This window comes from Triticum aestivum, chromosome 5D, assembly GCF_018294505.1.
Source record: "Triticum aestivum cultivar Chinese Spring chromosome 5D, IWGSC CS RefSeq v2.1, whole genome shotgun sequence".
In the NCBI taxonomy this organism is placed as follows: Eukaryota; Viridiplantae; Streptophyta; class Magnoliopsida; order Poales; family Poaceae; genus Triticum; species Triticum aestivum.
The window spans coordinates 344,163,214-344,174,307 of record NC_057808.1 but is presented as its reverse complement, the minus strand read 5'-3'; the positions used below and the strand labels follow the sequence as shown (position 1 = coordinate 344,174,307).

Below are 11,094 nucleotides of genomic sequence, written 5' to 3'. Positions count from 1 at the left end.
AAATGGAGATAAGTTGATGAGTGATTTTTCTTATTAGAACACCAAGTACTCCATCCAGGGAGAACAGTTCAACTCCAACTTTAGAATCTTGAAATTGACTGGCTATGATGCCATTTTAGGAGCTGACTAGATGTATGATCACAGCCTATGACTTTTGATCTTCCACAAATGACACTAACAGTAAAAAGCAGAGAGGGCAAATTAGGCACATTTAAAGATGAAAGTCTTCCAGATAGCCCATGCTCTCCACTCTTGCAAGAAATGGGCCAGATTCTGAATGACGTAGTTTCTGGTGCACTCATGTGGATGCAGCCCATCCAACATAAACAAGAAGAGCCACAGGAACATAAACCAGAGCCTACTGGACTGCCACCAAAGAGAAATTGTGACCATGCTATCAACTTGGAACCTGGAGCTCCTGTCATAAACAAGAGGGGCTACAGAATGCCACATAATCAGAAGAATGCTCTGGAAAATATCATAAGAGAACTGATTGGAAAAGGAATTATCAGACTCAGTCAGAGCCCATATTCTTCACCTGCTATCTTAGTCAGGAAGAAAGATCTCACTTGGAGACTATGTGCGAACTATAGGAAACTAAATTCTCACACTATCAAAAACAAATATCCTATTCCAATGATAGAAGACCTACTGGATGAACTCCATGGTGCTACAGTGTTCACAAAAATAGATTTGAGAAGTGGATATCATCAAATCGGGATGACAGAAGAATATTGCAAAAACTGCTTTTACCACACATGTGGGACTGTACGAGTTTTTGGTTATGCCCTTTGGAGTTACTAATGGTCCTCCTACATTCCAGCAACTAATGCACACTATCTTGAAACATCTTCTCAGACACTGTATGCTCGTGTTCATTGATGACATCTTGGTCTTCAGCAAAACCTACAAAGAACATCTAGAACATTTAGCACTGGTTTTGAAAGCCCTCAAAGAACACACACTATATGCAAATCTTTCCAAATGCACTTTTGCACAGTCAAAGGTGGAATACCTGGGATATGTGATCATAGCAAAGGGAGTGTCTACAGACCCTGCAAAGGTTGAGGCCATCACCAAGTGGCCCACACCAGCAAACACAACTCAGCCTAGGAGTTTCTAGGGCCTTGCGAGATATTACACAAGATTTGTTAAAAACTATGGAGTGATCTGCAAACCCTTGGTTGATGCATTGAAGAGAGAAGGATTTACTTGGTCTAACTGACAAGAACAAGCTTTCCAGTTTTTTAAAACCAGTATGACACTAGCACCCGTTTTGGCCCTGCCCAACTTTTCCTTACCATTTGTACTTGACGCGGATGCATCTGGCTTTGGAAAAAGCGGGGCAATACTAATGCAGAATGGTCTACCAATTGTTTTCCTAAGTAAGGCAATTGGACCTAAAGTGGTTGGCTGGTCCACTTATGATAAAGAAGCTCTTGCCATTACAGAAGCAATAAAAAAGTGGAAACACTATTTTGCTTCTTCTTCCATCATCATCAGAACTGATCAACGCTTGAATATATCCAGGAACATAAACTGATTAACGGAATTCAGCACAAACTCTTCATCAAATTATTGGGCTACAAATTTAAATTAGAGTACAAAAAGGGCAAAGAAAATAAGGTGGCTAATGCCCTGTCAAGAGTGAAATATGTTATACGAGTTCCGACTCTACAACTGCAATTCCTGCTTCGATTAAGGAGGTGGTCAACAGTTATGAGAAAGACAACAAGTGCTCTGACCTAGTTGCCCAACTTGCTATTACACCTACTGGTCATCCTCCTTACACTTCACAAGTGGTGTCCTCAGGTACAAAGGAAAAAATACTGATTGGCAATAGTACTGACCTCAGACAGTCCCTTTTACAATCTTTCCACACCTCTGAATTAGGGGGGCATTCTGGAGAAAGGGCCACTTACCACAGGCTGAAAATCCTGTTTGCCTGGACTGGAATGAGACAAGTAGTAAAAAAAATTGTACAACAATGCCCTGTTTGCCAACTCAACAAAGCACATCATCTCCGTTATCCTGGTTTATTACATCGCCTACCAGTTCCTGATTTTTCTTGGACTCATATCTCCATGGACTTTGTAGAGGGCTTGCCTATGTCTGACAACAAAGATCTGATACTAGTAGTGGTAAACAGGTTCACCAAGTATGCACATTTTGTTGCTCTCAAACATCTCATCACTGTCCAAAGTGTTGCCCAAGCTTTCACTGGTAATGTCTTCAAATTACATGGACTGCCAACTGTGATAGTTACTGATAGAGACAGGATATTTACAAGCCACTTATGGCAGAAGCTCTTTAGTAAAATGGGAGTGAAATTACACATGAGCACATCTTATCACCCTCAGTCTGATGGACAGACCGAAAGGGTCAACCAATGCCTGGAATACTATTTAAGATGCATGGCATTTGCACAACCAAAGAAATGGCACAAGTGGCTCTCTGGCAAAATGGTGGTACAACACAAGCTTTCACACTTCACTGAAAATGACACATTTCCAAGCTCTATATGCCAAACCACCCCCTCTCATTGCTGAACTGATGTTAGCCCCACTGGAGGGAGGACATACTCAAGATGAGCTAGACAAGAACAACATTGCACAGCAGATCAAGGACAATTTGATGAAAGCACGGGAAAGAATGAAACACTTTGCTGACAGGAAGAGGTCTGATAGGAAACTGGAAGTGGGAGATATGGTGCATGTCAAGCTTCAACCCTACAGGCATACCAGCCTGAGCATACACAGACATCTCAAACTCCATTCTAAATACTATGGACCCTTCAGAGTGTTGGAAAAGATTGGCCAAATTGTATACATATTGCTGCTCCCTGTTGGCTGTTAGTTACACCCAACGTTCTACATCAGCCAACTAAAGAAGCATATAGGACCTGATGCGGTTCCTAACCCAAAGTTACCACTCCTTGATGCAGATGGCCACATTCTGATACAACCTGAAGCATTGCTAGAGAGAAAACTTATACCCAGAGTGCAAGGAGATATCAGCATTCCAGTGGTACAATGGTGCATCAAATGGTTGAATTTCCCGTTGGAAAATGCTACATGGGAAGATGTTGCATTCATACAGAAGATCTTCCCAGGATTCAAGCCTTGAGGACAAGTCTGTTCTCAACCGGGGGGGGGGGGGGGGGGGGGGGTTCTTTAGGATTGTAGCTACATCCGGCAACACCTGAATTCAGAACAGTGTTGTTTTCTGTTATCGAGTCTGCTGAGCCGTGATTTGTCAATCGTGCGGTCGCTAGAGTCACTTACCGCTTCATGCACTGGCGCCCTCTCTCAACCATTGATCTTATGATGGGCGGTCTTGGTGAATGCTACGTTGTAGTTCAAATTTACCGCGAGCACTGTAGCTTGCTGTACCTGTCGATGTCTTACTTTTTCCCTTCTGTCGCATTTTACTTTTGACTATTTAGTGGGCGCTCTCCAGCGAGGGAGCCATCTATCTTGTAATCGGGCTGTACCCTAAGCCGCTGTGTTCCGGCTGGCCAAACCCTATTTCTGGGTTCCTCCGATCTAAATCGAAATCCCCAACTATATTCGCAAGCTGATTGAGTTCTTCTCTAAATTTCTGTGATGAACACTGACAGCCACGAGTAGGACCTGTCAACTTCTTCGACCCCTCTCCCCTCGCCGGTGCGGCTCGCCGGTAGTATCGCTAAACTCTTGCCTGGGTACTAGAGTTTGCCAGTCTCCGATCAAAGACTGGTCTGTTCTTATTTTCTTTAACTATGTAAGCAATTGATTAGGATAGCCTGGCGTACTAGATAGTAATTGGGAGGCTCGATTTGCTTATTTTGTGTGCTGAAATGTTTACCATCCTATCGAGTGTTTATCCCTGTAATGATTGTATCCGTGGGTTAACTTTGATAAACCCCCAGTCTGTTGCAGCTACTACTTTTGGTTGCTACGAGAGCTGTGAAATGTCGGATGTTGGTTTCTTTGCCTTGACTTAATAGAGTTAGGGCGGGGGGAAACCCCTTTTGTTTCAAAAGCAATTGACTAGATACTTACACTTGAATACATCGTCATCCCGCTTTTGTTCATGGTGTGACTTCTGAGAGTCATCAGTGAATTAAAGAACAGAGTGAAAGTGTTTAGCTTCAGCACAAAATAAAACGAATCATTCATAGAAATCGGTCGTGGAACGCAGAAGGCATTTCGCTACACCTCATTTCTGAAGCAAATAGCTTCGTTTTAGAATTATGGATGGTCAAAGGTTGGACAGTGCATTACAGATTATTCGGGACAACTTGAGCTTTGTACAGCTCTGTTGTTCATGGACAAAAATGGGGCTGATCTGAAACAAGCTGATTGAGTTCATTCTCAGTATTACATTATTGTTAACGCTTGCACCGTGACTAATCTTTGACCTGTGACTAGTCTGTGGGTAAGCAAAAATATGTTAATTCATTACGAGTTTAGCCTGTGCAGAGAAGTAAACGCTAAACGCGAGTCAGTGGAAGTCCGGTTGGCCAGTGGACGTGAGACATCGGTGCCACATCCTGCTATTTGGGTTCACATGCTTCGGTGTTGTGATGACTTCTGTGATCGGGAGGAAGGCATAATGTGTGTTGCAAATACCTGATGTGATGCCGCTGAACCCGGCAAATGCTCCATGGACCTAGAGGAGTTAATATTCGTCAAATGCAAACTAGATATGATGGATACATGCTACTAATACATATATGAAGTACAGGGACATAAACTTACAGCATTTTGTCCAAGCACAGTGCACAAGATAGCATCAGATGCATTTGCACGACAGGCCCGGACCATATATGTTGGGTCGATGTACTTCACATCAGCTAGAACACCAATGTCCTTGAAATGTTTCTTGATCTGGGGAGTGATACCAATGACATCAAATCATTTAGTTGCTATGTACAACTTGACAAAATATCAAAAGGACGGAGGAATACGAAGGTTATAACAGACAGAACATGTCAATACAGGAATAGTATTTAGTTTGTTTGTTTTTTTAACCAGAGGAACAGTATCTAGGGGCTGTTCGGAAACCCACCCGCTCCGGAAATCACAGAATCCACGGAGTACCAATTTCCTCGCTCCGCTGTTTAAAACTGCAGCTCCGGCTGCTCCTGGAGCAGAGTCGTGTGGAGCGGAGGGACTCCAAACAGGCCCTTAGTTAGTAAGCTTTAAACTAAACATTATATGGTCTCCTATCATGAAATAGGCAAGTTAATGACTTGCATGTACAGGAAACGAGGTTCATAAGTTATACACTGGCAGCTAAAAATAACCTGTGCAACCCTGAGGTCCGTAACTACGGTTTGCAAAACTGATGTTAGACTTAGACTTAACCAGTTCCATTTGTGCCAGAACACTACTGCAACTAAGCTCAGATAAGCAGCTCAACAAAGAACTGACCAGAAGTTCTACTTCCGTCTCTTTCCAGCAAAACACAATAGAATAGACAAGATTCTCATAGTTGTTGGACTTTCCAGTAGATTGTGAATTAGCATGCCTACCTGCAATAACTAACTACACTTCTGTACGAGCATACATGTTTTGCCCTACTATAAAACTGGTGACAACCAGCATAAATCATGCATACACATTCTCGAAAAAAAAACCATTCATATAAAATCCAATAAAAAAGGCCCTTGATATTCTAGCACGTATAGCAGGTACTGCCCCTCGCAAAAGAAAAAAAAAAGTAAAGTAGGTACTGGCTTCAGTAGAATTGACTGGTTACCAGATGATTTCAAACACCTATCATCATCTAGGATACTTACTAACAAAAATCCATTTGTATGGGGTTTAAAACGAGCATATACCTTTTGCTGCATGTGGACACCAAAATCACTAAGTATCACATTTCCTGATGCATCTGTTGCATTTGATTTTTGCAGTAAATCCTGCAACAACAAATCCAAGAATCACAACCTAAATTTCATCCATTTAACTGAAGTTACTAGAGCTTTTGGACAACTCAGAACACCATGCGCTACATCATACCTGTCCTGCACCTTCAGCCACACAAACCACACAAAATCCCTTGGTTTCCAGTAAATGCTCAAGATGTGACAAGACACCATGTTCTCCATCAAGTGTAAAAGATACCTTCGCTCAGATTGTGCGCTTGTGTTAGTAAATGTGAAGCAAAGACAGATTTGAAGCTCCATCAGCAGTGTTTTCAGTTACATACCTCAGGTATTAGGCAGACATCAATCTGTCCGCTAGAAAGAGAAGCATGCATGGCTATGAACCCAGTGCTTCTTCCCATTAATTTGACCAACCCAACTCCATGATATGCACTACGTGCCTGAAGATAGAAGGAATTATCTAAAGCAAGAGTAACCATATACCAGCAACTTAGAGTTTTCATAGTAAAAGAACACGAACACCAGCAACTTCAACCAACCTCTATATAGGCAGAATTGATTGCACGTTGAGCTTCTTCAACAGCTGTGTCAAAACCAAAAGTCTTATCCATGAAAAGTATATCATTGTCAATTGTCTTTGGAACAGCTACAACTGAAACTTTCAGTTTTCTCTTACGGCACTGCAAACCAGAACAAAGAATTAAACTAAGCATGAACAGCCACATCCCATTAAACACATACTTATGTGTGTTTCTTCAGTAGAAGATCTGTCAGAATACAAAGATTTAACATAGCAAATGTAATGCACAACGTTGTAACAGTATGTACTTCTATGAAAAATTTATCATTAAGAATCACGCGTATTGGGTGTACTTTGGGCACAACCAGAGAAGTAACATGTGCTGATTAGGGAAAAGGCATCCCTATGTTTTCTCAATACTGTTTCATTTTTGCTGCAAACAATGGGCTTTGTATTCTCAGGTAATTGGTATAACCTCTACCATTAGGTTGTATAAGAGTCAGATTACTGTGCTATACTTGACATGGAAATAGAACTAAATGCTCCTTTATCCAATCATGTCCAAAAGTACATCAATGACGCCTATGATAAAAATAAAGAAAGGAACTCCAATAGAGACGTAATAACCTCCTCGTGAATAGCATTAGCTCCAGCATGGCTACCATTTCCTCCGATTACAAATAGCATATCGATTCTTCTGGCCTACAAACACAGGATGATCATGTAAAATAATAATGAAGCATCAACACAGAACATCACCTCTTTTATTCACATTGCTTACCTGTATGCTATCTACAATTTCACTAGTTTTAGCTCCTCCACGGGAGACACCGAGGAAGCTTCCACCAGCAAGATTTATGTTCTCCACCACATCACGTGAAAGCTGAAGGTTGAAACCAAAATGTAATTCCACGGTATAATGAACATCAACTTCCTCACAACATCAAGCGAATGGGGGATGCATCCTTACCGGCATTTCTTTTAAGCCTTTTTCAAAAAATCCACGATAACCAAACTGAATTCCGACAATATTCTTCACCCCATAGATCTCCAGGGTAAATACTATCTGGAAATACAATTTACATTTGATCAATATTGTCAAGAGGTTGTGGAACCAAGATTTAGACACAAGAAATATTTTTAATAAGGCACACCACTTATTTAAACTTCAGGCATGTAAAGAAGAAGCCAATTTCTTGAACGACATTGAAAGGACAATACCTGTCTAATGACATCATTTAAACCAGGGCAGAGCCCTCCACAGGTAACAATGGCTGCTTTTACTTCCTCTGGCTCATAGTATATTTCCTTACGAGGCCCTGCACGATGCACCCTATAAAAAGCAAATACCACTGGCTCATCAATTCCCCCTTCTTGAAAGATAGAATCACGAGAATATAGCAATTGAATCAAATGACAAATGCAAAAACTCAGATAAGCTAACATTTTTTCATATAATTTGATGATAAAAGGTAATGTATATCACAGAAAAGACAAACCAACTGCATCAGAGCGTACCAATGTTCCACCCAGCTACAATCAGGATCAATGCACACAGCTCCAGCAGAAGTATTAGAGGCATAGTTAATCACCTGGAGAAACATACTGTGTAATTATAAATACAAACAGTAAGGAAAAAGGTAAGGCTTCTTTAGTCGAAGGTTCAAAGAAAAAAAACATTTTAACTGAAGCACATTATTGGTACTATCTAAAGTAATGTTCGGCAGTTTACAAAGAGAAGAAGTTTGCACGAAGTCGGCACATTCAACCTTACAAAATACATTAATGAATTCATGAATAAGCAAATGATACATGGTACCACTAACTGTCTCGTGACATAATTAATTCTTCCTTAGTTTCCCTGAGGTACATCTCGAGACTAGGCTTTCTTCATGTATTATCTTACAAATCCTACGGAAAACAATTAGCTCACATCATATGATCTCATTACTGACCTTCAGAAGTGCTCTATCATCCTTATTTACATAGCCATTCCACTTGTCAGGTGATGAAGCATCGCTAGCGCCCAGGGGACTTCTGTCAGTAACATATGTTCTTTGTAAAATAAGAGAGATAGATACAGCTTTATGTTTTCAGAATACATAACAAACCAGTTATAGATGAAGCGAATAGGAAGGAACCTGTTTTTCTTCAGAGAAAATGTAGTGAGCCTTGGCTCTAAATCAAATACATCTGTAATATGTGGCAAACTAAAACGCCTATCCCAGTCTTCCTGATACTTTTGCTTCCAAGAAGGATCACCGAAATCCAGGTCTAAGTTCCCAGGAATAGCTCTGGCATGCAGTGCAGCAGAGCCTTTTCTGCTCTTTCGTTCATTTAAGTGAGTGAAACCATGCTGACACTGATCCCTGGTTGGATGCCCCCACAGCTGTTGTGCAGTACAAGCACTCGTGCTTGCTTTGAAAGCAATGGCCATCCCAGATAAGGGCATGAAAATAACAGTGGACCCCTAATCTGCAGTAGAAATTTATGTAGGCTGAGTACTTCATCCCTCCTCAAGCAAAAGTGAAAAGGAGAGGTAAAAGCAGCCTGTAGGATTAAGGGCCTGTTTGGTTCCAAATAAGTCACCAACTTATAAGTCAAAAAGTGAAAAAAGTGACTTATTTTGCCAAACAAACCCAACTTATAAGTCACCCCAACTTATAAGTCATAAGTTGCTCTACCCCAACTTAAAACTTATAAGTCACCTCCTTTTGCATGGGTCCCACCACCTTTACATAAAAAAACAGGGTGGAAAGGTGTGGTCAGGTGACTTATAAGTCAGGCGACAACCAAACAGGCGTGATTTATAAGTCATTGGTTTTAAGTCACCTGACTTATAAGTCAGGTGACTTATTGGAACCAAACAGGCCCTAACTGGAATCGAAATGCTGAGACGGTTCCATAGAAAAATAATCACAGATCCACAGAATCATTTAAAAGTGAATTCAACATTACAGGGCCAGTTGGGCCAATTCCACCTCTAGGAACCAGCAAACTCTAGTCAACCAGCTCACAGATACTGAACCAGAAAACCCTACGAAACACATCATAAGAGCATTCGTGCAGTCTACTCATGAATCATGATCATCTACTCCAACAATACAAGCACGGCACATTAAAACCGAACCAGGCACGCAAAAATCCAACCAACTACACACGTGCCTTTGCCGACCACAACCCACACATGCGACGAAGGTACATTGAGTCAGATTCTACGGTACCACCAAACACCATCAAAAGTTCAGAACGCCTATGAACAACACGAATGAGACACCGTCCTAAGATATCACACCCGCTCTGCGTGCATTCCGCGCTCGAAACTCGCAGAGTAGACAGCGAGATACGAACCAAATCGGATAGATTCCGGATGGCCAAACCAACCGGCCTTCCAATTGAAACCCCAAGCTCCCTTCCCCTTCAAACTCCGGTACCCTCCCAAACATTTCTAGCCGGCGGGGCCATCCAGAGCACATGCCGATGGCGGGACCGAGTTGCCCCCACGGATGGCAAGACGAGACCGCCGCGTTCGTCTCCTCACGAGTGGAGCTGGGGCCTGCCTGGGGATCCACCGGGCGGAGGCGCGCGGGGTGGGGATTTGGGGATGAGCGGCGGCTTACCTGCGGCCACGGATTGAGACGGCGAGATGAATCGGGGTGAGCTCTGGTGCCTCTCCTCCGGCCTCCGGGCTTTGGACTTTTGGAGCCGCTCCACGCTTCACCGAGGGATTGATTCGGGCGCGGCGGAGAATCGGAGGGGAGCGGACGGCGGGCGAGGGGGCCGGTCTGCCAGGTGGCGTAGGGGTGCCTCGGTGGGCTCGGTGTATTGACGGATGCACGTGTTCGGGCACTGGATTGGTGGCGTTTTTCTCGGGGACCGGTCCACAAGGTGTCGAGACATTTTCGTTTTTTTCTCTTTTTATTATTTTGCGAGGTAGTTTCTTTTTTAGGGATCATTTGCGGGGTAGTGGCACCAGCCGTTTGATCAGCCCATCACAAGAATGGTCAGTATTTCTCGGCCCTGCTGGAAACCGCTATTTGGGTTCCATTTTTATTCTTTCTGATGATCCATTTGGGCTCCTTTTCTCATACGAAAGGCTCGATCCAGCACAAGTTCAGTTGGATCTTGTAGTAGAAAAGGAAAATAATGGTAATAATCGGACGACCGATTACACTCATGCATAGGTCGCCCATGCTTGCTCCACGTCTCCCCCCGTGGGTCCGGCGAACCGTCCATCTTTCTCATTGTCTCCACCTAAATTTCTCTCGTCTACTCTTTGTTTCTCTCCCATCATGAAGCCACCTTCCCCTCAGCTTTTTTATCTTCTCCCTGAGTAATCCCTCGGCCACTCCTCTTCCGTGTGAGTAAAGTCGCATTGTTGTAAAGTCGCCAACTACCCTCGATAATCTCTCGCCTCTTCTATCTCCTCCGTGTGTGCGGTGACATGGTGTTGCAAGGGAGCTCGCAACGACTGTGTGAGGCTGCTGCGATAGTGGGGGCGGGGTATTGTGATCGGCCATGGGAGTGCTACGACCATCGTTGTCCGGAACTGCAAAGGGGGAAGCGTTAAACTGTTGCACGCCGGCCACGACGTGCTTCAAACCGGCAATGGCAGTGTTGTGATTGTGGTTGGTTGTTGCTACAAGGACGACGCCACCGCAAAAGACTACACAAGAAACGACGGCCATAAGTGTTGCGA

General features: G+C 43.1%; 1 protein-coding gene across 6 annotated transcripts; it reads right to left on the bottom strand.

Annotated features, from left to right (window-relative positions):
- Nucleotides 1–550: 550 nt before the first annotated feature.
- Nucleotides 551–10,259, bottom strand: LOC123121647 (ATP-dependent 6-phosphofructokinase 5, chloroplastic). 6 transcript variants are annotated; one of them, XM_044541662.1, is made up of 16 exons: nucleotides 10,016–10,259; nucleotides 8,537–8,870; nucleotides 8,351–8,432; nucleotides 7,914–7,987; nucleotides 7,617–7,728; nucleotides 7,366–7,461; nucleotides 7,177–7,278; nucleotides 7,023–7,097; nucleotides 6,415–6,555; nucleotides 6,199–6,315; nucleotides 6,009–6,113; nucleotides 5,828–5,908; nucleotides 4,743–4,871; nucleotides 4,614–4,653; nucleotides 1,016–1,055; nucleotides 551–906 (listed from the first exon to the last, which is right to left on the bottom strand). In XM_044541662.1, the coding sequence occupies exons 2-16, from the start codon at nucleotides 8,845–8,847 to the stop codon at nucleotides 897–899; spliced, it is 1,515 nt and encodes a 504-aa protein (XP_044397597.1). In that variant the 5' UTR covers nucleotides 8,848–8,870; nucleotides 10,016–10,259; the 3' UTR covers nucleotides 551–896. The 6 variants fall into 6 exon arrangements, 5 of the variants coding, with proteins under 5 accessions (XP_044397597.1, XP_044397596.1, XP_044397594.1 ...); XM_044541661.1 differs by lacking the exon at nucleotides 1,016–1,055; XR_006459814.1 differs by lacking the exons at nucleotides 551–906; nucleotides 1,016–1,055 and adding an exon at nucleotides 5,053–5,209 and having other exon boundaries at nucleotides 4,490–4,653.
- Between the last annotated feature and the right edge of the window lie 835 nt (nucleotides 10,260–11,094).

Coding starts and splice junctions, on each gene's coding strand:
- LOC123121647 (XM_044541659.1), bottom strand. CDS start 8,847: ATGCCCTTATCTGGGATGGCCATTGCTTTCAAAGCAAGCACGAGTGCT. Junction 8,433..8,536: donor TTTTCTCTGAAGAAAAACAG/GTTCCTTCCTAT, acceptor TGTTACTGACAG/AAGTCCCCTGGGCGCTAGCG. Junction 7,462..7,616: donor TAAATGATGTCATTAGACAG/GTATTGTCCTTT, acceptor TTGTATTTCCAG/ATAGTATTTACCCTGGAGAT.